Below are 27,541 nucleotides of genomic sequence, written 5' to 3' on the forward strand. Positions count from 1 at the left end.
ACTTATTTTGGAATCCCATATTAAGAAAAATTTAAACTGGCCACTAAAACGCCAAATTATATATATATTTTTAAAAAGTATTCATTTTTGGAAGTTATTAATTTGCCACAAGAAAAGATGCACTTGCTACAAAAACGCCCCCAACGTAAACATTCAAGTCATAATGGACAACCTACAAGCACCAACTGTATAATATGGTCGTGTTTAGTTTTTGAAAATAAAAGTATTGTAATGTATTGGACAGTTTTTAGGATTTTTATAGGTGACAAAATATTGAAACATACTAAATGAAACTTCTGGTGTAGCTAGCATTATATTCAAAGTTTTCTGGTTTTACATAAACGACAGGGCTTAAAGGGTCTAAATATATTGATTACCAATAGATGGTCAAGAATTAAGAAACTTGGACTTAAAACATATGTCCAACACATTTTGTAAGTCTTTAGCAAAATATACAAAGAAAAGTGGTCCAACAATGTTGCCCTGAGGGATCCCCAAAGATTTGACCTGATCCCAACAACTTAAGTAGAAATTGTTCTGTTGGAAGCCCTATTCAGAAGAAGGAATATCTAAATTGTCTACCTTGCTGCAGATGACATTTTCCCTCTTAATATTTTCGGAAACTACTCAAAAAACATTTTTAGAGTAAAGAGAAGCTTTTAACTCTGCTGCTACAGCTGTGCCACAGGGATATACGAGCATTGCGCTGCTTCCCGTCAGTTTTTCGTCATCAAATAAAACACACTGTGATTTTCCGTGTTTAATAACAGCCTGGCTCTTAACGTGCAGCCATTTCTGCTGCAGCTCCAGGAAACAACTCCAGGATGTGGAGTTATTTCTCTTGAATCCAATTACCGTGGAGCCAAAGCACAGCCTCAACAGTTAGTCCAAGCACAGATTAGGAGCATATGCAGCTAACGTCAGCGTTCCCATGCCATGCCAAACCAAATGTTTTCCCTCCCGTTCTCCGTTTTTCAGGAGCACAACGGGATCTGTGTTGTCATGACGATCAAATCTTGGAGTAAGCGTCTGTGGCTCCTTAAGGAGCTCTGGACAGATTAGTGGGGTGTCAAGAAGAGTTTCTCCTGCTCTGCTGTAAAAAACCAGGGTTAGCACATGTGATATGGATTCATTACATATTATGTGACTAGTTATACTAAACCTAAACAGCAACTTTCTATCACATCACATGTTGGGTATAAAAACAGGCTTGTATACATAAATGTTAAACTTTCCCCATGTATTATTTTTAACTCATTCATCTGACTTCCTACCCTACTTCGCACAGCCATATAGGGACCATTTCAACTCATAGACTAAGTTCCCTTTTTGCCTCATATCAAATTAAAGGGATTGTTGCACATTTTAGAGAGCGGTTTCTGTTATAAGGTTAAAACCATATCTTATCTTTGAAGGCACCAATCAGGGCTCAATAATTGGCGAGATGCAGTGGTGTGCGGAGTGCCTAGAGTCTTGAATTGTGTTATTCTACCCCTTTGTAGACCCTATAGTTGCTGTTTTTCTTGTGCATTGTGAGATAATTATGTCCTGCTCCCTCTTCCACCTGTTCATGACTGTTTTGTCACTCTTGTTCTTGCCACAACACTTGTGTTCAGTCATGCTCCATTTAGTTACTTTCTTCTGTGCTCCACTTCCCCTGTATTTCATTTAAATCATGGTTTTACCAGCTTGCTGCTTTCCCTACGGCTGCAGCCTAATGTCATCCAGTAGTCACCACCCCATTCTTTTTGGAAGCCGTTTCTTTTCCCATTCCTTGTAAGTTCCTCCTGTTATGCTGCTCAACGCTTTTCCAGTTGTTGTTGTTTTTGTTTTCTCTGTTGGGCTTTTTCTCCACTTGTTGGATTTTCATTTAAAGGTTCACCGCTTCTTCCTCCATTTTAGTCCCTCATCACAACCTGCTGTCATGCCAGGTCTGGATTTCTTTGGGACCTTTATTTGACCAGAGAGCTAAATATGCCACATGTGTCTTTCTGATACTTATCCTCTTCGTCACGAATCTCTTTCATTTACTAAGTGGCAGAGGTGAATTCGACTCAGAAGTCATTTTTTGAAAAAGGTGGCATGGCTAAAGTTTGGATTGCTCCCAGGTTTTCCACTGTAGCCTATATACCGATGAGGTCACGTGGGTTTGAAATCCAATTTAAGATGGTTGTGTTAAGTGCAGCAGGAGATAAAAGAAAGAGGGGGTTGAGTCAGCTTAGTTAAACTAATGACAATTCACTGATAGGCATATTTGTGTCAAACCAAGATGGCAAATGTAAAAAAAACAACCCATATCTTTTAACAAGAGCTCCCTTTAGGCACCGTGGGGAAAAAAAGATTTCCTCCAAAATGTCTCCGAATTCAAGAGAGGTTTTTTTCTTTTATTATTTCAACCTTGTGTTTGACTCAGTCAGTTTTAGGTCAGAGAGAGAGAGGCAGAGAGAGAGACTAAATGGATTATCAAGAAGCAGTTCAACAGAATCCCTTTCATCCCATTGCTGGCCATCAGACAGCCAAGTGCTCCCCTACAGGGAAACACGGGATTAGTTGCTCACCATCGTCGGCTTCTTCTCATTTGAGTTTTTGGAATTGCACCACAAGAATCTAGGAATTTTTCCAGTGCGAGGAGCGAAGAATGTGAAAGACGGGACTTACAGGGACACTGTCAAAAGCCACACAGAGGACAGCCGTGGCTTGTCTGTATTCTGAAACTCATGGATAATCTTCGACCTTTGAAGCTTCATTTATTTAAAAAATGTGTCACTGACAAGTCAATAGAGAAGAACGGCAAGTACAGTTTGTTGTCATTGACTCTTTTTGGCCACTAATGGACTACCCACAGTGACTGCCTCAGATCATGCATGTGATCAAATCTTTGCCAATGAGTCGCAAAGTTCTGTTGAATCCTGAGTTCACAGGAATTCTAATAAGATGTTGGAGGATTCTCGATGGAGTGCCAAGTTCCCTGTGTCTTTTTTCTCACTTCTTTTAGTTCTTTGCATGTGAGACTTTTAGAAGTCAACTTTTAGAGCGTGCTTTCACAGGATGAGAAACTACGATGCCATGGGCTGTTGGATGTAAACTCTGGGTTCTGTAAAGGCTTTTGTTGGCGCCCCACATGAATTTCAAAAGGTAAGCGGGCCTGGGGATGCTTTAAATGGTGTTAATAACAGAGGAACAAGGTAAAGATTCAAAGGTCAAAGAGAATGGATTTGCTGGAGGAGTTGCCCTTGGCAAGACTAAGAGTAAAGCCAACATCTTGGCTGGGGATGCACCCCTTATGTCCATCTGCAAGGTTGATGAAGATGGAGTTGAGTGTGCGGTATCAGAAGATGATGCTAATGAAGAGGCTGAAGTTGATTACACACGAAACTACTGGGAGGATGAGGACGATATCTATCAAGAGTTTGAGGAACTGGACTTCGACTCCCTACCGGATCGTTCGGACACCCACAGCATCACCACAGAAGACTCCTTCTATCCCCTAGACGATTCAGTTATTGCCCAAATTAACCGCTCCCTCTACCGCCTGGAAACCCCCGAACCGATCTCCTTCTTTAAGGCCTGCTGCAACAACAACCCCATCATAGTAAAGATTATGATCAGACAAGGAGTGACTGAAGAAGAGGTAAAGGAGACCGACCGGAACAGAAGAGTAGGTGTCTGGGTTCAGTACCTTTTACATTTTCTTTATTTTCTGCTAACTCCAGTCCTTAAGAGCTACTGTCCTGGACCTTTAGACCAAGCTCTGTTTCAGTATGCCTCAGTCATATCAGCATACCATCAAGGGATGCATCTCAAAGTTGTAGGACAATTAGCTTGTGAGGACTGGAGTTGGAGGCCTCCTGTGTAGACTGTGTATGTCACTTTAACCCTTTTCAGAAAGGAACCAGAATGCTCTTTTGTTCTAATAGATTTTTCACTTCTCAAGCTAAAGCTTCCTCAGATTAAACTGTTTGAGGATTTACATTATATCAGTAACCCAGACGGCCACGTACCACCCGAGTTGTTAAATAAACCAACTATAACCTTAGTGTTTCTCCTTGACCTAATTGTCTCACTTTGGGATCTTCGGGTTCACGTGGTCTAAAAAAAACATGTATTGAGCAGCATGTTGACGTCAGAGGGAAATGGAAAGACTGATAGGGTTGACTTCAGTTGAGTTTGACCTTATTGAACAAACCGTAGTAAAAGAATAAAGCAGTGATTCTTGAGAAGAGGGACAAAACATGTCCTATGGCTAAAGCACAAAATTTGAATAAAATATACACAAAATATTTTTTTTTTCAAATATCGGACTAAACTAACCTGGGCCATGTGAGCAATGTATGTTTTCCTGGTGTTTGCTGAATATTTTTTATTTTAAACATTGTAGTAGGTGGATGGTGTCTTTAAAATCCCTTGTCCTGGAGCAGAACTCAATACATTATAATAGTTTAAAACAAATAAAGGAATACTAAGATAATGTATTATGACAATTAAGTATAAGTATTTAAATAAATAATTATAAAAGTATCACTAAATTTAATTAAAAATCATTTTTATATATTTTCCAACTAAATTGAAATTTGTCCCAAGTTTTTGTCAACACCGTCAGACTAAAAAAGAATGTAAAAAAAAAAAATAAATCAGGCATTATTGGAGGGCATCAGAACTTCTGAGGACCCCATGACCTCTTCCTTTCTCTTCCTTTGCTAACAGGGCTAGGCAGCGCTGGTTAGCTTATGTTATTCTTTAGTTTCTTCTTCCGTTTTATTCCTGAGTTGCTCATCACAACCATGATGTGTCAACACCATAACTGACAATTTACAAAATTGTGATGAAATTTTGTGAACTAAATGCTTAATTTTAGTAAATTGTAAAGATTTCATGGACCTGATGAGCTACAATATGGCCTCCTTCAGAATAACGTCATATAAATTGAGGTAGTTTGTCATTTCATCAACTCCATCAAAGTTTTTAACTTTCAGTGTGACTCTTTCAGTGATGGTGTTGACAAATCTCATTTAAATGTGCAGTTAATTCATTTTAATATATTTTACATACATGGCATTACTTCACATGTATCAAGCTTTTCTTTTTACTCTAGTTCGTCACCACCTTCAGTTCTGTGTCAACTCCGTCTGATGGACTTTATGTTGTTTTTGTGTTAAATTATATTTCTTTTGTTTCTTGAGAAGCATTTGTCTGTAAAAATGAGTAAAAATATCACTAATAGGGTCATTAAAAATAATTTTATATTTATTTTTGTCGGATGGTGATGACAAAGTTCTGGGTCAGGTCCATTAAAAATTTAATTTTCAAATGTTGCAACTGGGAGCCTGCACCTTGGCATCTTTACATTTCCAAAACATTATTTGTCATATTTGAATACATAAGCTTGAGGAATAATGAAAACAATTTTTGGAAAAATTTAAACCTATTTTCTCCCACTTCTCAAGAATCACTGAAAGGTTAAAGTATATTTAGATGTTCAAAGAAGTGGATAGAAGTACAAACTTATTTTTTATACCCATCTCTCTTACATCTATAGCATCATCCAATAAATTACTACCCATATTGACTTAGTTTTAACACTTTTCTTAGTAATTTTCCGTAACTCTAAATCTATAACTAGTACAGTGCATTGATAATTGCATGCCATTATGAGCCAGCATAATTTTCTTTTCTAAATCAATATACCATAATGCGGTTATTGTTACAACCTCATTAAGTAGTAACAATAACATTGATAATAACTGTGATAGTGATGACCAGCTTCTTAAATGACGTTTTAAACTGCTGCTGAACTCATCCCACAGCTTCACCCCACATACTCGTATACACGAGCCTTTTCTTGTGGTTCTGAATTTTTAATTTTTGAATTCACGTTTTTAATTTTCAATTATAAAGCCCTTCCCTTTTCAAAAAGAGATTTTGAATGTTTCCCAGTAATAAATTAACGTTGGCTTTAAAGCAGATAGATGTTTGTTACTCCACTATGTCAGTAAATTTGAACATTTAGATTTTTTGTTTGTAAATAGTCCGTTTGTATGATCATCCATGTCTGAATGAACAACAAACTTAATCATCCTGGGAGCCTTCTCTGTCAGCTGAAAACAAGAAATTCAAGCTAGCATATATATATACATATATATCCAATGAAATGTCAGTGATTCAGATAGGAGGGTCAGATTCACATGTACAAAAAAGTCCTGTGCTGCTGTTTCAGTGGTTGAGAATGGTGGTGGTGTATCCTGGTACACTTTGAGCCCATTAGCATTGATTAAGCCTCATTTAATTGTCACCGGCTCCCTTAATACCATTGCTGACCATGTCAATCCCTTCTTGACCACAGTGTGTCCATCTACTGATGGCTACTTCCGGCAGATTGATGCACCATGAGTTTTCTGTAACCCAATCCCAAGATCGTATTTCAACAGAGCTCTTTTTGAATGTGATAGGACTTTAGATTAGTGTGATACACACGTAGCCAACCGTTATGTAGCCACTGCGTGATGCTTGATTGCGAAAATGGGCCGAAATCTCTGAAAAATCTCCCCAAGAAATTTTATGCGTATCTACGCCATGAAGAATTGAGCCAGGCGTAAAGGCAACGAGATTCCAAACAGTTCACAGTTTTCTCCGCGTTCTCTGGCTCACTCCGGAAGTTTATAGAAATGCTACACAATACTGCAAAATCTTCTCATGGCAATAATATTCGTAAATACAGTTACTGTGATTAGCTGCAACATATATTGTTTACACCGGATACAAATGACATTGCCCAAAATGCTGCAAACCACAGATTGAAGGAAGCAAAAATGAAAAAGAGAGGGGGGGAAATAAACCAGTCATATATGCTTCAGCATTTTGTGCAAACTCTCTTGTCTCTGCTTACCTTTTCCTCACACTTCAAGCATTAACCGGCTGTAGAAAATGGATGGGAGTATTATAAATTCTAAACCAGCCTCTAAAGAAGGAAACTTCATCTTTTTCAGCAGATATAGCCAAGACATAAGTGATGCAAGTTATAAGTTCAATTCACAGACCGTAAAAGTGAGGTAATGTTTTGATACGTGATGGAAGAGTAGAAAACCCCCAGTGACGGTGATGTGAGATTTAACAGAGAGCCAAACAGAAGGAGGGTGATCCACGGCAAAACTGCAGAAAGCCGGTTCTGGAGGGAGGACTTTAAGCCTTCTGGACAGATGGAGAGCGTAAACTGCTCGGTGTCAACGTAAAGAAACAGCTTGCGTCGAGGGCTCAGCTTTTAAAGAGCTCACTGAAGACACTGACCTTGGTGCCGGGTAAAAGACGCTGTATGCTGATGGACAGGGACAGAAAGACGCTTGCACTGACCGTGGGGCTGTGGGAAGATTTGGCAGACCCAGGTTTGTATCGCTTATCTAGAAGTGTTAAAATAAGTCTTTTGTGGGCTTGTTTTACTCCAGAGGTGGTCGCTGAACTCTGCCTTTTCAAGTAAAGCAGGAGACATTATCAAATACAATTTTATTTATTTATTTTCATATTGTAAATGATGGCAACTGGACGCCATCTGCTGTCTTTGTTTTATCACAGCCAGATGGACCTCCTGGGTGTCCAACATTAGTTCTTTTAAACAATGTCAGTTTTGATTAGCAGCCTCCAGCTGTTTTATTATTTATTTATTTTTATCCAAAAACCAAACTGCATGATTTATAGACCTCTGTGTTGGGGTTCTCTTTTCCAGTACAAACAGAAATAATTGATGAAAATATGTTCGTTTACACTTTTTCTGTTTTCATTACTCACAATATGAGAACGGGGTCTATTTGGAGAGCAGAACAAGGGGGGAAAAAACCAAAACACATTTCTTAACACTTTTTTTTTTACAGTATGTAAACCATTATTTGTTCATATGGTTTGCCGCCCAGGACAGTAGAACTTAACAAAGTTTGATCGCCGAACAAAAGCGATGAAAGTAGGAGAAGAAGGTATTTCTTTCACATTTTAATTATTTTATTTACATGTCCAGTCCAGTTTGGAATCAGCGCAGATCTGTGCACTGAAGTATGAATATTATAACCACTGTAACAGGAGTCTGAGTGAGGAACTCGGCCAAGGCAACTAGACAAGCACGAAACTGTGGGTAAATTTACATTAAGTCCTATTTTTTATATCAGTTGTTACATCAGCATAAAAAAAAACAATTTCTGGTATCCAACTTGGCTATTTCTCTTTTTTTTTCAAATACAGCCATAAAATGGTGTGAAGGTCAGTTAGTTTAACTCTTTTTTTTTTTTTTTTTTGCCAGCATTGGAAAATAGTTTTCATTAAAGTTAGAAAACATTACGTTTCGCCTCAACGAACCACATGAATATTTTTAAAGATCCTAATTGAAAGAAGAAAACAAGTCAGTCTCCTGCTATTCATTTTGTGCGTGTGTGTGTGTGTTACAGTCTGGCCTCATTGCTGCGTGCTACCATGGTTACGTGGACGTGGTCATGGCCCTCTCTCAGTGTCCCTACCTGGATGTGAACTGGCAGGACAACGAGGGCAACACTGCCCTTATTATTGCGGCTCAAGCAGGTAAACACAGCTTAGCCGCCCGCTGATTATCACACAGAACGTTGTTTCATTTCCGTCTAACACTGTTCTTCTGTTAGAACTGATACTTACTTTTTGTACACTTTTGGGGGAAAAAAATAAAGAAAACAGAAGGAATTGCCTATTTATGTTTGTAGTCGGTACTTAATAGGAGCTTAGATGCCATTAGTTTTACACAGAATTATTTTACCTGCGCTGTAGATTGACCAGGGTTGGATGATTGTACAACACAAAACCTAAAGGTTTGTTAAAAAAGGTTACAGTTGTGGTCAAAAGTTTACATACACTTGTAAAAAAACACATACCTGTTTGTCACAAAAAACAGTCATAAAGTTTGGTTCTTTCATAAATTTATTATGGGTCTGCTGAAAATGTCACCAAATCTGCTGGGTCAAAAATATACATACAGCAACATTAGTATTTGGTTGCATGTCCCTTGGCCATTTTCACAGCAACTAGGCGCTTTTGGTAGCCATCCACAAGCTCCTGGCAAGCTTCAGGTCGAATGTTTGACCACTCTTCTTGACAGAATTGGTGCAGTTCAGCTAAATGTGATGGTTTTCTTGCATGAACCTGTTTCTTTAGCACTGTCCACATGTTCTCAATGGGGTTTAAGTCAAGACTTTGGGAAGGTCATTCTAAAACCTTAATTCTAGCCTGGTTTAGCCATTCCTTTACCACTTTTGATGTGTGTTTTGGGTCATTGTCCTGTTGGAACACCCAACTGCGCCCAAGACCCAACCTTCGGGCTGATGGTTTTAAGTTTTCCTGCAGAATTTGGAGGTAATCCTCCTTCTTCATTATCCCATTTACTTTCTGCAAAGAACCAGTTCCACTGGCAGCAAAACAGCCCCAGAACATAATACTACCACCACCATGCTTGACAGTAGGCATGGTGTTCCTGGGATTAAAGGCCTCACCTTTTCTCCTCCTAACATATTGCTGGGTGTTGTGGCCAAACAGCTCAATTTTTGTTTCGTCTGACCACAGAACTTTCCTCCAGAAGGTTTTATCTTTGTCCATGTGATCAGCAGCAAACTTCAGCCGAGTCTTAAGGTGCCTTTTCTGTAGCAAGGGCTTCTTTCTTGCACGGCAGCCTCTCAGTCCATGGCGATGTAAAACACGCTTGACTGTGGAGACTGACACCTGTGTTCCATCAGCTTCCAAATCCTTGCAGACCTGGTTTTTGGTGATTCTTGGTTGACTCTTGACCATCCTGACCAATCTCCTCTCGGCAGCATGTGATAGCTTGCGTTTTCTTCCTGATCGTGGCAGTGACACAACTGTTCCATGCACTTTATACTTGCGAATAATTGTCTGCACAGTTGCTCTTGGGACCTGTAGCTGCTTTGAAATGGCTCCAAGTGACTTCCCTGACTTGTTCAAGTCAATAATTCGCTTTTTCAGATCCACACTGAGTTCCTTTGACTTTCCCATTGTAGTTTTTGTGGCTGAGTCTAATCACTGGGTCAAATGAGCCCTATTTAAATGGGCTCATGAGAAGTCAACAGCTGTAGTCAATCAGAATCACTCACAAGAAGTGAAGAGGCGATGACATGAAGCTAATTTGATTGACACAACTCTCTACATCACCATAATTGACAATTTATGTTGCTGTATGTATATTTTTGACCCAGCAGATTTGGTGACATTTTCAGCAGACCCATAATAAATTTATGAAAGAACCAAACTTTATGACTGTTTTTTGTGACAAACAGGTATGTGTTCCGATCACTCTATCACAGAAAAATAAGAGTTGTAGAACTTATTGGAAACTCAAAGACAGCCATGACATTATGTTTTTTACAAGTGTATGTAAACTTTTGACCACAACTGTACATAAATAGCCTGGTTCTGTACTCTATTTGTTTAAAATAGGAATATGGGTAGTTGTCCCTTGATGCTAACAATGCTAACGTGAGTTCTTTGGGTCACACACGTCTGCCATTTTGGACGACGAACTAAACACAGATGAACATCAGATGGAAGGGATGTAGCAGCTAAAGGAAACTGGTTTCACTTTGGATAAATGTCTCAGTTTTTACTGAAGTGCTATTCTGTTCTGCAATATTAAAACTTGGAACCAGGAATCCCTTCAACATTCTCACCATGTGATTTTTACAAACCGCTTGAGGCCACCAAGTATTTTTTTTATTTATTTTTGTTTTCCCTTTAAACAGATTTGTTTATTTTTTTTTGGGTGGAACAAGTTTTGAGAGGAAATATCATGGTCTTATTTTTGCATCACAAAAATCTGGAATCTCGCCAAGACTCACTTTTTACACCCACCGTGGCTGCGTCGATTAATGGTCGCCAATAAATGCATAGAAGTAGTAGTGAGACTTACAATGACACAAAAAGTGGAGAAATATTGAGCACTGATCATTTTAACCTTTATAGTATTACTGTAAAGTACAGTAAGTGTCACATCTAGGTACAGTAGCTGTTGCCAGTGTTGCTGCACTTGATATACAACACAAATTACAAGATAGCCTACGATTTAAATGGCAGTATTTCAGTATATGTGCGCATAGTAACCAGCAGTCAGTCTAAAGTGTTCAGATTATGCAATATTCAGTGTTATTATACTTGACAAAGTGGTCAATAAACACATTTTAGTGCATTTTTCAGCTTTGAAAGCCAACTTCGACCTTCTAACACAGCAGCTGCTATCCGATTTGTATTAACTTAAAAGTTATGGCAAACTGTTTAAGAATAATTTACAATAGCAGACAATGACGATGATGTGTTGTCATTAGCTGTATGCCCAGTTTAAAACCTCGTGGAAGATTATGAGGCTTATTGCCTCAAAGTGTGTTTGTCATAACAGAGGAGCATCATCTGTAATTTCACAGTGGCTCAGCCAGATGTGGCAGACACAGGGCCCCGGTCTCTTATCACCTAATGATGACAAATAGCTTTCTGGAGTCGGTGATAAATAGTCCAGGACTTGTTTTTCATTTTCTGCTTCGTTAGAAGAAGTATTGATCCCCTTTCATAAAAAAAAGAAAGGAAGAAGAAAAGAAAATACTCTCAACACTAAAGGCTCCATCATGCTGCAAGAGCAGACTGCCAAAAAAAAAGTATAGTTTCCAGATATAGCATGGGATTTCAGCTCAGGGCCATGATGAAGTTCAAGCATCATTAGTCTTCCAATCAGAATTGCCAACAAATTTGTGTGGCATGCTTCGACTTTAGCCTTGTGAACTTGACTGGTTGAAATATTGTTCGTGATAAATATCCAAGCCTGGGTTTGTTTTTGCTACCAATGAACGTTTCCCTGGGAAGTGGCAAGCTTTTCTGACGCTTGAATGACACAAATTGTATCACAATTCTATAATATCCATGCTGGTTAAAAAAAAGAAATAAAGAAAAATCAATAACAAACCGCTTTAACGATTTAGCAAATGGTCTGGTCATATACCTTTGGATTCGGTTTCCACTCTGCGTCTTCTTCACCTTGACTTTCTTCCCCAAACAATTTTACAGGAGTTCTTGAAGTCAATCCAAATTCAGCAACTCTTCTCAAAAACAGTCTAACTTCGACTCCACAGATTTTGGCAGAGACCACTTTAAAACTGATCTTTTTTTATGGGGAAGCAATTCTGTTGTTGAACTTTAAGTATGCTAAGAATTTAAGTTTTGACAAAAAAAAAAAAAAAAACTCTCTTTATCTTTAGTTTCCTAGAAGACTCACATCCTAACATATGAAAATCCTTCGATGTATTCTGCCATATTCTTGCTGTACCGTTTGGCTAGCTAGCTGTTCTCCTTAAAGGAGAATACCGGCCCCAGTCTCTGCTTGGTTTTCCTCTAGATTTTGCCTTGTGCTTCCAGAAAAGCTTGAAATCGTTCTTACACCTGACCAAATTAGATTTAAAATGATTTCTTTCAACCAATACGTTGTAGAAAACCCGTGCGGTTTCCCAGACCAGCTATGGTAACTTCTGAGGGCAGTTGGTGTCACTTGATTTTGGTTAAGGTACCAAAGTGAGTTAAGCACAAATGAAAACCACCATTTGTAGTTTTGTAAAGCTTGTATTATTTTACTCTCATTCTACAATTAGGCAATGCTTTGTGATGATTATTCCAATACCATGTTACGTGGACAGATGCTTGAGAAAACTAGCACAGCGCTTCGTAATGCACGGTGTGTTTCTTTCTCTGTGGTTCACAGGTCACGCGTTTATCTCCAACTACTTGTTGAACTACTTCCCCGGTTTGGATATCGAGAGGAGGAACTGTCACGGTTTCACAGCGTTGATGAAAGCTGCAATGCAGGGGAGGCTTGAGTGTGTCAGAGCCCTTATGCTGGCAGGCAAGTTGTGAAGTTATCGCTTCTCAATGAATCCGATTTTCATGTGGTCTGTTAGGAAACATGATCGTAGGGTCGCGTAGACTGAACGAATTTGTTTGTGTAGAGGACATGTCAATTTGTGCCTTAGTCAGACACCTGAAATCACCAAAATATGTCTCTACGTAGGAAGTGATATCCAGGCTCGGGACTATGGACGGAGAATGACCCCCAGAGAGTGGGCTCTCTTCACCGGACGATACGAGACGGCAGATTTGATGCTTCGGCTTATATCAAAGCCTTGCGCCGAGCAGTTCTGCGACTCCTTCACCCTAGAGTGGCCATTGTTAGAGGTTAATGCATCACGATTGATTTAAGTTTGAGTATCAAATGCACTGATTGGTACTTGTTCAAACATTTTTTCAAAATTAAAAACTGTTCTTTTGCAGGAACTCGTGTGGAACGCACAAAATCCACAGACATTCTGTCAGCGCTTGATGAAACTCATCTCTAGCTGCCCTTACAGGTTCCACTTCAACAACAAAGTAAACCCTGTGAACGATGGTGTCCTTGAACACATGGTGAGGATAACCACAGGCATCTCCAGCCCCTTCATGGCCACGGCGTGCCACACCGTCTGCCCGGGCAGCCCGCCGTGTGTCGGAAAGCGCCGGCACGCCGTGCAGGAGATCCTGAGGCGGCAACGGGTGGCGGAACTCAAACGCCTGGGTCCCGACAGGTTGAACAACTACAAGAGGCTTTTCCAGAACTCAAGGGTCCTCCTCATCCCCAAAGTGAGGGACCGACGGGCGAGCCTGCAGCCCCAGCTGCTCAGCGACGTGGCGGCAGCGTCCACGGTGGCCATCAGACGAGCCAGCCTCCTGCCGCTCAACATGCTGAGGAGAAGCAGCGTGCGGCCAGGCATCGTGGTGCCAAAGGTCACCCTCTGCAAAGCCCCGCCTCCGAGCTTCGTACCGGAAACGTCCAGCAGGAATGGCAACGACAACCAGCTCCAGATCCCAAAATGGGATTACAAGATGAAGAAAATAGAGAGGAGGCAGGAAGAGGAGAGGCGACGAATGCTATCTGCGCTAAGAAGGAGGTGAAGGATCGAAGGAGGACATGAAAAGTGTCTTGTGGCAAAGCGGGCACCAAGCACAGCGTCCCAGCCTTAGCAAATCTGAACCTTTAATGTGAATTTAACTGCAAGTGTTGTTTCTGCTTGTTCAGATCACTGATGCTGCTTTGCCTTGTTTCTACTTGAATTTGCACACTTCCCTTGAGAGGTGTAATTTGTAATGGGAATGGGCAGATGAGGGAGCAGAAGAAAAAAAAAATAAACATGTGACTTAGGAGAATCAGGTATTTTTGGAGAGATCAGACAACTTATTTCACCACATTCGCGACAACTTTCTTTTTGTTATTTCGCTACATCGTGTCATGCTTACGTGGAAAGACTCCAGTGGCAAACAACAGCAAAATGACAAGTGCTAACAAAAAACTCATTTGGTAGAGTCAGTTTTCACTTAGATTTGGAGACAAAAGCCCAGAGGAATAGGCTCACAAGTAAGAAGTAATCTTACAACCGGCCAGATAGATAAAAGATAGTGAGAATTTTGAACACAACCTAATGAAATAAAAGAAGTTGAGACTATGGAGCGTACAGCAGGACGACAAAACAAGGCAAAAGATCCTTCTTCACTGCTGCAGAGTATGTTTAAGGACGAGGAGCAGCTAAGCAGCGTTTCAGAGTCGAGTTGAAGAGCTAGCTCACAGCGGCTTTGTTGGGGCTTTGTGAAGAAGCTGAAAGGCAGAGCCAAAAATAAACAGCTTAGTTCTTCACTCTGACATGCTGACTTTTAAAGGTATCGCGGTACAGTTTCCTGTCTGCAGGCTGCCGGCTCGGTGACTTGTGCCATATTAAAGCTATCATTAGCCGTTTTTGCTTCAAAAGAGCTAAACTGGGCGAAATGAAGCAAAAATAGAGGTGCAGTGAAAAATGAGTGCAGCCTAATAACAAAACATTGTAGTTCCAGGATTGTATGTTTTAGGGTCACCACTTTAAATACGGAGAAATTATTTATTTATTTTTTCTGCTTTTTTAAAATTTTAATGATAGTATCTAAGCTAACGTTGCAGTTTAAACTAGACATGCTATTCCAGCTAGCTAGCAATAGCAGTAAAGCTCAGCAGTTCACTTCTGTCCATTTGTTTCTGTTTTGTTACAAAGTACAGCAAAGACCAAAACGCCTTTAGCTTTCAAATGCTGGGGCTAAAAACAATTACATTAATCAGTGAAAAAGTAGCTATGGTTTAAAAAAAAGAAGTTTTTTTTTCTTTTTCTAGAAGTGCCCATTTAATTTGACAGTTATTTTTTAATAATGAAAATATAATGCTCTTTTAACATAAACAACACCGAGCTAAAAAAAAGACAGCATACAAATCTACCTGCACAGTATATAGTGTATACCTGTGTAATATACTAAACTAACACTAGACTGAGTGTTTCTTCTATGTTAAATCTCTTTGGGTTTTGCTATTGAATTTCTATTTTCAGGTTTCAAAATGCTGGAGTGCATCAGGGGGTTTCTAAGTCATATTAATAAGTTGTGGAAAATAATGCTACAAATCATTAACAGTTCTACAAAATTTCTTAGAAATGCCCGTATACTGAAACAGTTTTTCAGTTACTTATTTTATACACTACACGTTACCATTTGTTAAGCTAAGTTTTGTTCATAAAGAAGACAGTTAGCATCCAAGTTAGCGATGCAGTTAATGTCAGTTTGGCCAAACAATTATGCTAAATATGTGGCCTCATTACTAAAAACCGATGCTGTTTTTGTCTTGGAAATCAGAGCTCAAACTTGGGAATAATATTACACGTTGATGGTAGCATTTTTCCCAAATGCTGTCAAACATTTGGAAAACAAAGAGTTAGCTTCCAAATTAATGCAGCTTTTCTTTAAATAATGCTAAAAAAAAAATCCTGACTACATCTAATGTTGAAGCTTGAGTCCTTCATTCAAATTGTTTTTCCTTTTTTTACAAGACATTGCAAGGCTCTAATACCTACGTTAGATCTTTATATTGAAAGGTACAAATAAAAAAAGCACATTTTCAATTATAAAAAAATACAATTATATATTTCGCATATGTTGTATTAAACATATGAAAAGAAAACTTGATGGCACTGAATGTAAACAAAACAAGAATAGCGCGAGACCTACTTCACATGCCAAAATCAATTAATAACTTTCACTTATGTCACAGTCCCTTGCCTTATGATATACTTATTATCCTAGTTGTTGCATTTTTCTACCTTTTGAGTGTGTCTCTGAATATAAAATTCCTTCAGAATATCAACAAAGCATATATGAATTTTTGGACTAATAATAAAAACCAGTGAAAGTGGATGACATGCGCACCTTTTTTGTGTTTCTAAGACAACAATTACGTTTTTTTCCATTAAGTTTTAGCAATTAGCTGGTTTGTTTCTCATGACACAAGATATTTTAATATTAATGCACCATTCTAAAAAATTTGCTGTCATATTGACAGTTTTCCACTTTAAAAATGTTTTTTTTATGGTTATAGTGAAAGTTGACACTGCAAACTGTGGCAGGCTGCTGCAACGTTTAATGACCAAATCAAATATCCTTTTCTTTATGTATCAAACTAAAAATCTGCAGGAGTTTTAAGATCAATATTGTGTTAGAGGTTCAGTCCTCCCAACTAGCCAGCTATGTTTGCATATACCTTGGGCAAAGCAGCAGACATAACACACAGTAAGGACCTGCCTATAGATACAATTAAGGTCTTTGTTGTTTTTGATGATAAACTTTTGATTTCTCTTCTTTAAACAATTATTTTTAGCACAAAAGCCATGAAAAAGAGGAGTCAAGAGTCCAATCTAAAGTACACGAAAGGCCAGTGTGTTTAAAACGTCTCAGATTTAGTCTGCATTGATAGAAAGTGGTTTTTAACTTCGACTAGAAAGAAATGAAATGTGAAAACCTCTTGAGAAGCTGGTGATCGTGCGTGCTTCAAATAAAGCACCAGCGATGGCGTAACAGACTGGTTCTGCAGTGCCATCTGGAAGAGTCAAGCAGAATGGACCTGCGAGACTAAAATGGCTGCCATCCTGACCTGTAGTGCAGTTTCCCTCACGGCCACCAGAGAGCAGTCATGACCCTTTACAGGTCAGCAGTCTGGTTGCCTGCAGGACTGAGATAAGCTATCCACAAACGCCATAATTAGAAATGAACTCATTTCAACTCAAATGACAAACATCTTTTATTATTTTTCATCTGCTGGCGATTAGTTTCTTGCATGTTGGACGCTTCAGGTCAGGAGTGGTGTTTAATGAAACCAACTTAAAGGCTCAAAGTTGATTTAAAAAAAAAAAAATTAAAAATATTAGTATCTGTACAACCAAAACAAAAAGTTCAAAGATGGTCGGAGAATCCTGTTCGACAACAAAGCTAAGAAAATTCTCTTTTATGCGTTTGGATGATCATTTCACGCACACGTTATGTGATAGCAGATTGTAAAAGGTCCACGTACAGCAGCCATGGGATTGGCTGATTGGATTATTGCAAGAGAAAGTAGTCGAACAATTAAGTTAAAGCAATGGCGCTTTTTTTCTTCTTAAAAGGAATTGTCAGCGCGCCAGCGTACAGCGCACACTGGTTTCAAAAGTCCATATCTTGTTTTTGACCCATTTACCGGAACTGTCACCACGGCCAGAGGGAAACACGAGCCAGACTGTGCCTGAGTGAAGGCGATCGATACGAGCCAGGAGGTGTTTCTGACTGCTGCCAATCAGCGTCACATCTGCAGTTATCAGCCTCACCGGCAGGGAGGACGTCTGGCTCAATTCTCAAACATGATTTTAAAACAACAAAGAAGCAATTTTGCTGCAGAAAAAAAAACAACTCGAACAATCAGAGGTTCTTCAGTGGTCCATTTATATATTTTTTGGAGCAGTTGCAATCTGTTTGAGGCAATAGAAAGATTCACAATTGTCTTTTTAAAACACATTTGGTCTAGCAACAAAAAAAAGAAAATAAAAAAAGGTCACTGACATTGCATCTCCGTTATAAGTCAGGTTTTCTGCCTAAGGATCACAAAAGACATACATAACGTCAGTTTCCAGATGCTCACTAACAAATACGGCACATCTGTTGATCATCCAGTGTGTGTGTGTGTGTGTGTGTGTGTAGGGGGCGGGAACAGCTTCGTTCTGTGTGGCGTTTCAAGCATTGGAAGATGACCTCTAGGACTAATAAAAGAGCAGTGGGTAGGGCGGGGCCAGGGTCTGCCGGTCAGCTGATTCAACGCAGCCTTTTGTCACTTGATGACAAAAAAAATATACTCATGCATTCATGGGATGCAAGTTTTTCACTTTGACATGAGGAGGTCAGCTTATAAAAAGTGCATTGTTAGAGTACTCACATACTTTGACTGTTTTTTTTTTCTTTTGCAAAATGTTTTATATAACTACAAGCCCCAGTGTGATTTATCAGGATTCATAGTTTGTTGCTAAAGCGGAAGAAAATTTTTCAGCCCACTTTGCTTTGATTAACCCTAAATCAAATCCTGCTCTGGTCAGAGAAATTGAAGCAGTACTGAATGTTTTGGTAAATAAGTGAAGAAAAAAAACTCACTGTGTGAAACACGGTGGTGACACGTCATGCCTTCACCTTCCAGCAACGCAACAATCCTTCGAATACAACTCGCTTCAGTTCAACCCAGCTTTTTTTTTTCTTTTTAATAACAAAGGGAAACCATGAATGGTTTCACATTTTCATGTATTAACATGGCCCAGTCAAAGTCCAGACAGAAAACCAATCAAGTATATGTGGCAAAACCTGAAAATTGCTGGTCACAGTTGATTTCCATCTGTGACCTTTGTTAAGTGTAGATCAGGGGTCTCAAACTCCAGTCCTCGGGGGCTGCAGTCCTGCAGTTTTTAGATGTGCCACAGGTACAAAGCACTGGAGTGAAATGGCTTAATGACCTCCTCCTTGTGTAGATCAGTTTTCCAGAGCCTTAATGACCTAATTATTCTGTTCAGGTGTGGTGCAGCAGAGGCACATCTAAAAGTTGCAGGACTGTGGCCCTCGAGGACTGGAGTTTGAGACCCCAAGTGTAGATGCTGTGGGGTTTTATGGCGTTGTCAGACCAGCTCTTTTGCAAATAATGAGCAAAACTTCCAGTGTCTAAATGGCAAAATCTGGCACTGACGGCTTTCCTACAAAGTGCAGTGCAAAAGAATCAAAATCTTACCAAGTACTTTTTGTCAAGTTGCTAGTGCGATAGCCTAGAAAACTTGACATATGGCAAAGCAACTTTACAAATAACTTCTTAGCAAGAAATAGAAGCTTGTTTTAAGTCAATAATTGCTCAATATTGATGAAAACGTGCTAGCTCCACTGGTAGATTTTTTCACTTACAAGACATTTTCCCCATGTAATAAGTAAAATAATCTGCCAGAGGAACTAGTACTTAAAAAAAAAAACATATTAAGGAATTATTGACTTAAAACAAGCTTCTGTCTTGCTGAAAAGTTATTGTAATGTTTTTTTGTTGTTTTTTTTTGCCATTTGCAACTTTTCCAAGATATTTCCACCAGAAACTAGGGGAAAAAACACTTGGTAAAATTTTGTTGTTTTTATTTTGCAGTGTGTTGACTGCAGGGGGCTAAATGCAAATGTCTGCCACACTTTCCAGATTTTATTTTAGTAAAAAACAAAATAAAAAACAAGATGGATTTCTTTCCTTCTCACTCACAACCCATCTATCCAGTGGAATCCAATTCAAGTCCATTGGAGTTTGTGTTGCGCGGCACAACCAGTATTAAAGAAAAGTCCAACAGTGTGAATACTCTAGCAAGGCCGTGTAGATACCCAGAGTAATCCGGAGATGGTTTGTGCACTGTTAAAACACCGACACGTTGGTAATACTCAACAAATGTAGCACCTTGTTGGCTTGAATCAGCGACAACGTAGATCCCTGGCGCCTGGGCTGCTCTCCTCCACATAGCAACAACGTTACTACACAAAGCTGACAATTTAGTGTGTTGACAAGAAAAGAAGATGTGAACAAAATGCCTACATGTAGCTGTTGTTTTTTTTGTTTGTTTGTTTTAACAAGTCTTTTCCCGTTACTGTTGCTGCTATACGTGACATCCACATCTGCACATAAAAAGTATATATTTGCATTTATATAATATATATCCGTACTCTATTAACAGATTTGTCTACCATGAAATTAGAACTGCCACCCATCTCTCAGAAAAGTTTTTTTTTCCTTTGTTTTGTACTTCAAACATTGACTATTTTACAACACAGAAATCAACTAATTTTGTACAACATCGGAGCGAGTGAAGCTCTGCCGGGGCCCCACTGTCCCTCAGTGGGGTTTTACTTTTTTTTTTTAACTTTATTTTGTGTGTGTGTGTGTGTGGGTTTTTTCTTCTTGTTGGTGCAAGTTAGACAATTTTAATTTCAGTATAACACAGTTTAAAAAAAACATAAAAACAAAGCATGTACAAACTAGCATAGTCTGAACCGAGAGGCTGTTCAGCTGAACTTGGACCCTTTGACGCACTCCGTTAAGCCGAGGGGACGTTATCACGCTTGTTTGGCACGGTTATATACAACAACGGGTGACGAGTCGTTCTGAGGAAGGCTCTTCCCCTAAACGACACAGAGCGGGGATTTGCGACGTCGAAGCGCAAAAGCTAGCCTAGAAAAGCGAAAGCGAGCAGAGAAGGAATGGCGTGTCAGTCTCTCTCTCTCTCTCCGGCTATTCCTGGCAGCGGTACCGTCTGCTAACAGCAGGGCAGTGAAAGGAGCACCGTGACCCAGCAGTTCATCTCCAGTGTTTCACATTAGCGACAAACAGACGACTGTGGTGTGAGATTTGAAGCGCGGCTATTCCGTGTGATGCCAGGTTATCAGGTGAGGCTGACCCAGTGGCAAAAAAAATAAAATAAAACAAAACAACAACAAACTAAAAAGGCCAGAAAAGAACATGAGAAATAGTGCAATGTACAGTACACAATGCATCTGCGTCAACGTACAGTGGGACATCAAATACTATACACGGAAATTTAAAAAAGTAGAAAGAAACGGACAAAAAAACCAAAACCATCAAAACGTTTCCCGTTCGTCAGCCCAGAGAAGGAGACACCTCGCTGAAGCCCAAACTAAAAGTACGAGTGACGTACTAAACGTCTGACAGCTCTGCCTCTTGTGCTTCACGTTACTACAAGCCGTGTTGCTATAGCACATATTTACAGACGACCACTTTCACCGTGTCCCTCTTTCGCCGCCGTCCTTCCGATCCCCAAAGCGATCGCCGACCCACACCTTCCTCCCTGTCTCTTCTCCCTCCCTGTACCCCGTACATTCAGACTCTCTCCTCATGTCTGTCTCGTCCCTCAGGGGTGCGACGTCTTCCTGCCGAGCTGAGCACTCTTTGAAAACACTTGTTGATCAGAAACGCAACACATGAACAAAATGTGTCCGATTGGTTGGTGTGCATGCACATGCGTGGCAGCTCTTCTTCCCGTCGGCCCCCTCTCGTGCCGTCCTCAGACGTCTCTGAAAGGAGTGTGCTGTCCCAATGTCTCCGTTCTACTACTCCGTCCTCCTCTTCCTCCTCCTTTGTCTTGCTATCTATAATGCTACTCAGAAACTACAGGGGAGAGGGAGAGGAGGGAGGCAAAATGTCCTCTCAGCTCGAACTCCAAACTTGAACCGTCCCTCCTTCTCCCCGTCATTCGTCTTGTCCTCCTCCGTTCCTCGTGTCTCTTCAGACCCAAGAGTCCGGTGAGGCTGGGTAGTGGCTGGTCTCATAGTTGAGCTCGCTGTAGGGTCTGGAGGCCGAGTAGAAGTCTACATAGTTGCCAGTGGACTTTAGTCCCTGTAGGTGCATGTTGAGGTCGCCCTGGGGGGGACGGCCTCCCGGGTGGACCTGGCTGTCGTAGAAGGCCTGGTCCTCGTAGTTGCTGCTGTCCGGTGGCGGGGGGTTCTGGAAAGGAGGATAGGGCTCTGATGGTAAGCCTTGGGAAGAGACCTGGAAAGAAACCAAAGGTCAGTCATGAGAGGAAGCAGTTTGTCCTGCAAACAGAGGTTCCTGTTGCTCTCTTCTTGGCACTCTTCTGTACAGGAAAAGATTGTGGCGCACACAACCGTTGATGATGCCTTCCCAAAACATGATCCAACCTGATGGAGGTTCTCTTTACCTGTTAGCTTAAGCAGACTCTAGTAATTATTTCTCTTCCAGTTGGCTATCAGAGGAAAGAGGGTGAATCTAAATGGACTGAAGTTTTTCAGGTTTGCATTTGATTAAAACCTTAAAACCACACATCGTTGTGCTTCTGTTTCACTGTTATGCGTTACTTTTTGTTGAGCTATTACATAAAACTCCAGTCAATACATCAAATCTTTAAGATGTTGCAGGGTGACAAAAGTTTGACAGGCACTGATACTCTTGCACACTTTGTGGCTTTGATCCAGATTTCCTCAAGCAAACTGCTAACATAAAAAATGAAAAAAGACTTTTGTCCCCCCCCCCCAGCTTTTACAATCTCCTAATGACACAACTTTTCTTTAATTTTTTTTACTACTAACAAACAAATTAAACAAACTCAATGAGAAGCAATTAAAAAGAAACTGCTGCAAACTGCAGTCCTATAAAGAATAACGGTAATAAGTAATGTTGCCTCTTTATAGTGCAGGCCTGATAAAGTAAGAGAAAGAATTAGAAACTCTTGAGGACTGCAGTATGCAACCTTGGCTTGAAGACGTCTGTTTATGCACTGGCTTGTTAATGTTCTGGCACATAACTTTGACCAACCTAAGCTGATAAGCAAGATAAAGTTAACACTGCATCACCATCACCACGCTTCATGGTTAAATAAATTATTACATCCCAACAGTTTGGTTTTTCATGAGAGGAAGCGCTCTGCTTACAATCCTTCTAAACGAATCGTACCTAATTTTTGTATTCCGCTGTCGAATTGACGAGAGCTTCCGAAACAAAAAGACTCGTCTTACCTGGTTATACTTCAGATCATCAGTAGGGGACACATAGGCTCCTCTGTGCAGGGTTGAAGATCCACCTGTGATCTGACCTGGAGGCACAAGGGGGAGATGTTTGAGCGACAATGGCACAAAACAAGTAAGAAATTTTGAGTTTAATGTTCTTATACAAGCGCCTTGTGTGAAAAGCATGTCTTTGGTTCTGTTGTCACTCTGGACTTAATGGAGAACCCTCCATGCCGTCTCCCATTCACCCATCTGGGGATGGAAGAACAGGGTTCCTGCTGGTTTCACCAACTCAAATTTAAGATGTTAAGATCATTACGAATGGAATTTACGACCCATATCTCCACAGCAACGTCACACTTCATCCAGCCAACTAGAGATAAACTGGAACTTAGCAAGTTAGCTAGCTACTGCATCTAGCTAGCAAGGCTGGTAGCCTCACCCGTCCAGAGTCGCATTTAATGTAGATGTCCACATTTTGACTGACAGAATAGTTTTGTAGAGGGGAAAAAAACGATAAATAGTCCTGTCAAAACAAAACTTAAGACTTGTAATTAATGTATTTCAGGCCAACTTACTTTAAAAAAAAAAAAGAATTTAAGACATTGTATAGCCTTGACTTTACATACTTGAATTTAAGGCTTTTTAAGGATGCGTGGCCACCCTGTAGAAAGACTTTGAAATGCCAGATGTGTGTTTTAGAACGGGCTGTACACACAGGTTCCACCTGTTTGTCGTCTCCTCACAGGGGATTTTCCTGCGCGAATCCTTAGAGACTTTGTTCCCTCGATAAACACCAGGAAACGTAGCTCGGCTCGACTCAACTAACCCAAGCCACCGTTAAGGGCCACGAGTCGAGGCTCCTTCAACAGAGAGCTGAAGCGCTGAGGCTGTTACACTGTCTGCTTGCTGTGGGCCTGTAATCCTGAGTGTGTGTGTGAGAGAAAAACTCCCCGGTTTACTCAGATGGGAGAAATCCTTTGTGATGCCTGCAGTGAAAGTCGACATGAACGGGTGTCCAGAGAGTGAACTCGAGGTCCTTTTCTCTTCGTCACCATTTTCTTCAGGAAAGGTCTCATGATCATGGATAACAGAACTTAATCAGTTCAATAATAATATTGCAGAATCAATCAATCAGCAGAAGCTGAAGAAGTTTTTATGTTTGTTCATAATTTGGTTTGTGTATATCTTACCAATGTTTGATTGTGCATTGCTGATCAATTATGCTTGTAGTTTAAAGTCATTTGCTATTAAACTTTAGATGTTCTAATCTATGGTTGAAAAAAATCAAAACATTGAGGAACATAAAGAAAACATCCAGGTGTTTTTTAAACGTGCGGCAAGAATTAGGCCAGTCATAATAAACAATAGCTCAATTATTTGCATGATGAACTAAAACAAGCTCAATCATTTCCATTTCCATTTGATTGAATTTCGTTTTTCTCTCCTGATGACAAAAGTCTTCAGTCTGTTGCTTTGGTCTCACCCAGCCCTTTGCTTGGAGGACAAGTTTGTTTACAGACTTCATAATTTGTTTTACTTGTTGTTTCTGGTTTTATTTTTAAACTATTTTGGTTATTGAAAATGTCTTCCAGTTTTAGTGTCAAGTGTTCATCAGAATTTAAAGTTTACCGATCTTTGAAAATGCGTTCTTGGATTATTACGGCGTTACCATGACATTACTTGAAAATGGTCACAAAACAACAATATTATCGTTTATTTCGATAATTTCTGGGACAATTTATCGTCCAGCCAGATTTGTTGCCGTGACAGGCCTAGCAAGACTCATTCAGGTAACGAATGGAAGAGAGACTGACAAATAGATGGATGGACGTATATGACTGATAAATTACACAATATTATCATGTTACTCTCTCAGAAATAAGATAAGTTTCAGTTTGGAGTCCAAATGGTTTTATTGTGTAGATGTAAAGTAAAGATGTCTTTGCAGAAAGCTTAGCTTAGCTCGCCCTCCTTTGCCTGGAGCTTCAGTCAGAGCACAGATGTATAGTCAGAGCTGATTCTCCAACCTGCTGGTTTCAAAACCAGTCACCCAGAAAATGCTCAAGCTTTGCTGCACACAGGCAAACCGACAGACACATGTAGGCCGACTTTCTTCCTAAAGCCTTTAACCCCACGGGGGAAACGGTGACAGATATACAAGATGGGATCCCTACCCGTCATGGCGTCCTTCCGGGACGTGTGCTCGCCCTTGTTGCCATGGAAACTGGCATTGCCGGTAGACTCGTAGTCTTCCTTCCTCTCCTTCAATGCCATCATCTCTCTGGGGGACGCGGGAGCACTCACTACGCACAAAAAAAACCAAACAAAAGAATCAACACATGTGCACACAGAATATATTTACTCTTTTATTTCAATATACATCAGGAGGTGAGAACAAAGGAAGCAACAAGCATGGATGAAACATTCTGGAGACCTCTCACGACTCGCACTTCTTCCTTTCTTTGTAAGCTTGGCCACTTGGATTTACTTGGTTTTAATCTAAGCTAACAAACGGAGATCTGACCAACGCAGGCGGATTTGTCGGCACCCCCCGGTAAATCCGGGCGAATATCCATGAAGTAAAGTGTTTCATAAAGCCAGCAAGTTCTCATATTCATAAGTAAAGAAAATTCCCAACCGTTCATTTGAGTACGTATGTTCATCTTCTGATCGAAAAGATCACAAGATGCAAAATTATTGATCCTCTCTTAACGATTCCTGTAGCAAAATATGTTTCGAGTCATACATTACTTTGTTGAATCAAATGAATATACAGATGTAGACAAAGATGTGTTAAACGCCTTTAAAAGATTCTGATTTCATGGCAAAAAGCATCATCCGACAATGAAAGTTTTTGAAAAAATACAAACTTTAACTTAAGTACATTTGAGTTCATTGAGCACAACTTATCCAGGGTGAGAAAAATCTCATGTTATTGGATAAAACGTTTCCCACAAAGTAACTACAGTTACTGGTCATACAATCTGAGCAGATCATCCAGAGTTGTACATTTTCTTCTTTTTCGTTCACCAAATACTCTATAAAATTTGGATTTAAGACGGTCATGGATTTTGTGTCCGCTGAACCATTTCAATCTGGAATTAACCATTCCGTTTTGTTTCTCTGTCTATACTGAAACACCCAAGAGGGTTTCCAAGTTCCTTTGGAAGAGAAACAGACCCACAGCATCACAGACCTAACTTCTCAATAATTCCCTAATATGAATGAAAAGAGGGCGTTTTTTTTTTCTTCCCTCCCCACTTATAACAACACGTTCCCATGTATTAAGTGAAATAATTTGCCAGTGGAACTCGTACTTTTTCATTAATACCAAGGAATTATTGACTTAAAACAAGCTCCTGTATCTTGCTGAAAAGTTATTTGTAAGTTTGTCTTATTTCAAGTTTTATAAAATATTTCCACTAGAAATTAGACAAAAAAAATTGTTTTTTTTTTGCACGGACAGAAGTTAATTACAAATATAAATGAAAAGTTGAATTAAACATTGGACTTCTTTTCAGTGTGACATTATGTTGATGTAATAAAAGATGATTTTTCCTCCCTCCTCTAAATCTTTACCTGGGGTGCAAACGCAACACATTCCTCGTAGCCTGTATGTCAGTTTGTTGTCACTAATATAACCCCTATTTTTTGGATCCCAGCTTTGTAAACACCGAGTCATCTCTTCCATCTTTTTCAAACTTTATCGTTCCACTGTATGGCGAGGACACACAGAAAAACATCCATCGGTTCAGAGCCGATGGATGGTGATGAACACATGGTTTGGTCTAATGTACGCTCCGCTGTCAGCAGCTTTGCACATAAAAGCAGCTTCACTTTATGCCACTTTATGTCTTCAGCATGCATTAATGCGGTTAACATTGATCCATATGCTCAGATGCAGTTCGACTGTCAGTCTCTGTCAGTTGGAGCGCTCTCTCTTTCCTAAAGCTGCCGACACACAAAGACACTCGTAGCTTTCTGTGAGCTTGGAGGACCATCTGCAGGAAGCTTGTAAACTGAGACAAAAAAAATAAAAACTCAAATTAGCTTCCAGATCACAAAGTCTCACTCATTGTGTCACTTTATTGCTCGACAGGATCAGATTAATGCACAGTGTTTCTAAATACAGATCGACTGACACCTGAAAAGATGACTTAAAAATAGTCGATTTTAGCAGCAGCTCCGCTTTACTCTACAGGTGATCGATTTCACCTTTTCACGCGTGTGTGACGTCAGCGACGGTACACCCGGTGCCTTCATACAACTCGATCGTTTTGTGGCATCCCAACCACAAACCTCGTCTCTTGTTATTGGGATTTTACAACAGACTGCAAAAGGCTGCATCATCGTGAAGCGCGGATATTATTTGCACAGAAAAACCTGGAAAGTGTGATGTGGATTTGAACTCCGCCTCAGTTTTTCCTTCCCATCAGGAGAGAATCAACTTGAATTTATTTTCAGATCAAAACAAAAGTACGTTTAAAGTTGGATTTCCTTGATGACAGGAATATCTTAGCAGCGGGAAATCATTCATCCTACGTACGCAGCGACATGCCATTTCTCATCTCTACATGGTTTCCTTTTCTCTCTACATGTCAAAATGTGATTG

The 27,541-nt window shown here is 40.0% G+C and overlaps 2 protein-coding genes across 7 annotated transcripts in view; one reads left to right on the forward strand and one right to left on the reverse strand.

Annotated features, from left to right (window-relative positions):
• Positions 1 to 48: 48 nt before the first annotated feature.
• On the forward strand, positions 49 to 16,262 carry LOC102235912 (ankyrin repeat domain-containing protein 33B-like). The gene is made up of 5 exons (XM_023336139.1): positions 49 to 3,658; positions 8,424 to 8,553; positions 12,749 to 12,889; positions 13,055 to 13,218; positions 13,315 to 16,262. Exons 1-5 carry the CDS (start codon positions 3,161 to 3,163, stop codon positions 13,969 to 13,971), a joined length of 1,590 nt encoding a protein of 529 aa, XP_023191907.1. The 5' UTR covers positions 49 to 3,160; the 3' UTR covers positions 13,972 to 16,262.
• Positions 16,263 to 20,818: 4,556 nt separating this feature from the next.
• The window catches only part of LOC102232724 (catenin delta-2-like), a 174,325-nt gene continuing 167,602 nt past the window's right edge, over positions 20,819 to 27,541 (reverse strand). For all 6 annotated transcript variants that reach the window (XM_023335130.1, XM_023335132.1, XM_023335133.1 and 3 more), the window contains 3 exons: positions 25,104 to 25,232; positions 22,936 to 23,012; positions 20,819 to 21,952 (listed from right to left, as the gene is read on the reverse strand). In XM_023335130.1, the coding sequence (XP_023190898.1) occupies positions 21,689 to 21,952; positions 22,936 to 23,012; positions 25,104 to 25,232 (470 nt within the window). In that variant the 3' untranslated portion in view covers positions 20,819 to 21,688. The remainder of the gene's footprint in view (positions 21,953 to 22,935; positions 23,013 to 25,103; positions 25,233 to 27,541) is intronic.

Source organism: Xiphophorus maculatus, chromosome 6 (assembly GCF_002775205.1).
Source record: "Xiphophorus maculatus strain JP 163 A chromosome 6, X_maculatus-5.0-male, whole genome shotgun sequence".
Taxonomy (NCBI): domain Eukaryota; kingdom Metazoa; phylum Chordata; class Actinopteri; order Cyprinodontiformes; family Poeciliidae; genus Xiphophorus; species Xiphophorus maculatus.

Coding starts and splice junctions, on each gene's coding strand:
- LOC102235912 (XM_023336139.1), top strand. CDS start 3,161: ATGGTGTTAATAACAGAGGAACAAGGTAAAGATTCAAAGGTCAAAGAG. Junction 8,554..12,748: donor TATTATTGCGGCTCAAGCAG/GTAAACACAGCT, acceptor TGTGGTTCACAG/GTCACGCGTTTATCTCCAAC. Junction 13,219..13,314: donor TAGAGTGGCCATTGTTAGAG/GTTAATGCATCA, acceptor GTTCTTTTGCAG/GAACTCGTGTGGAACGCACA.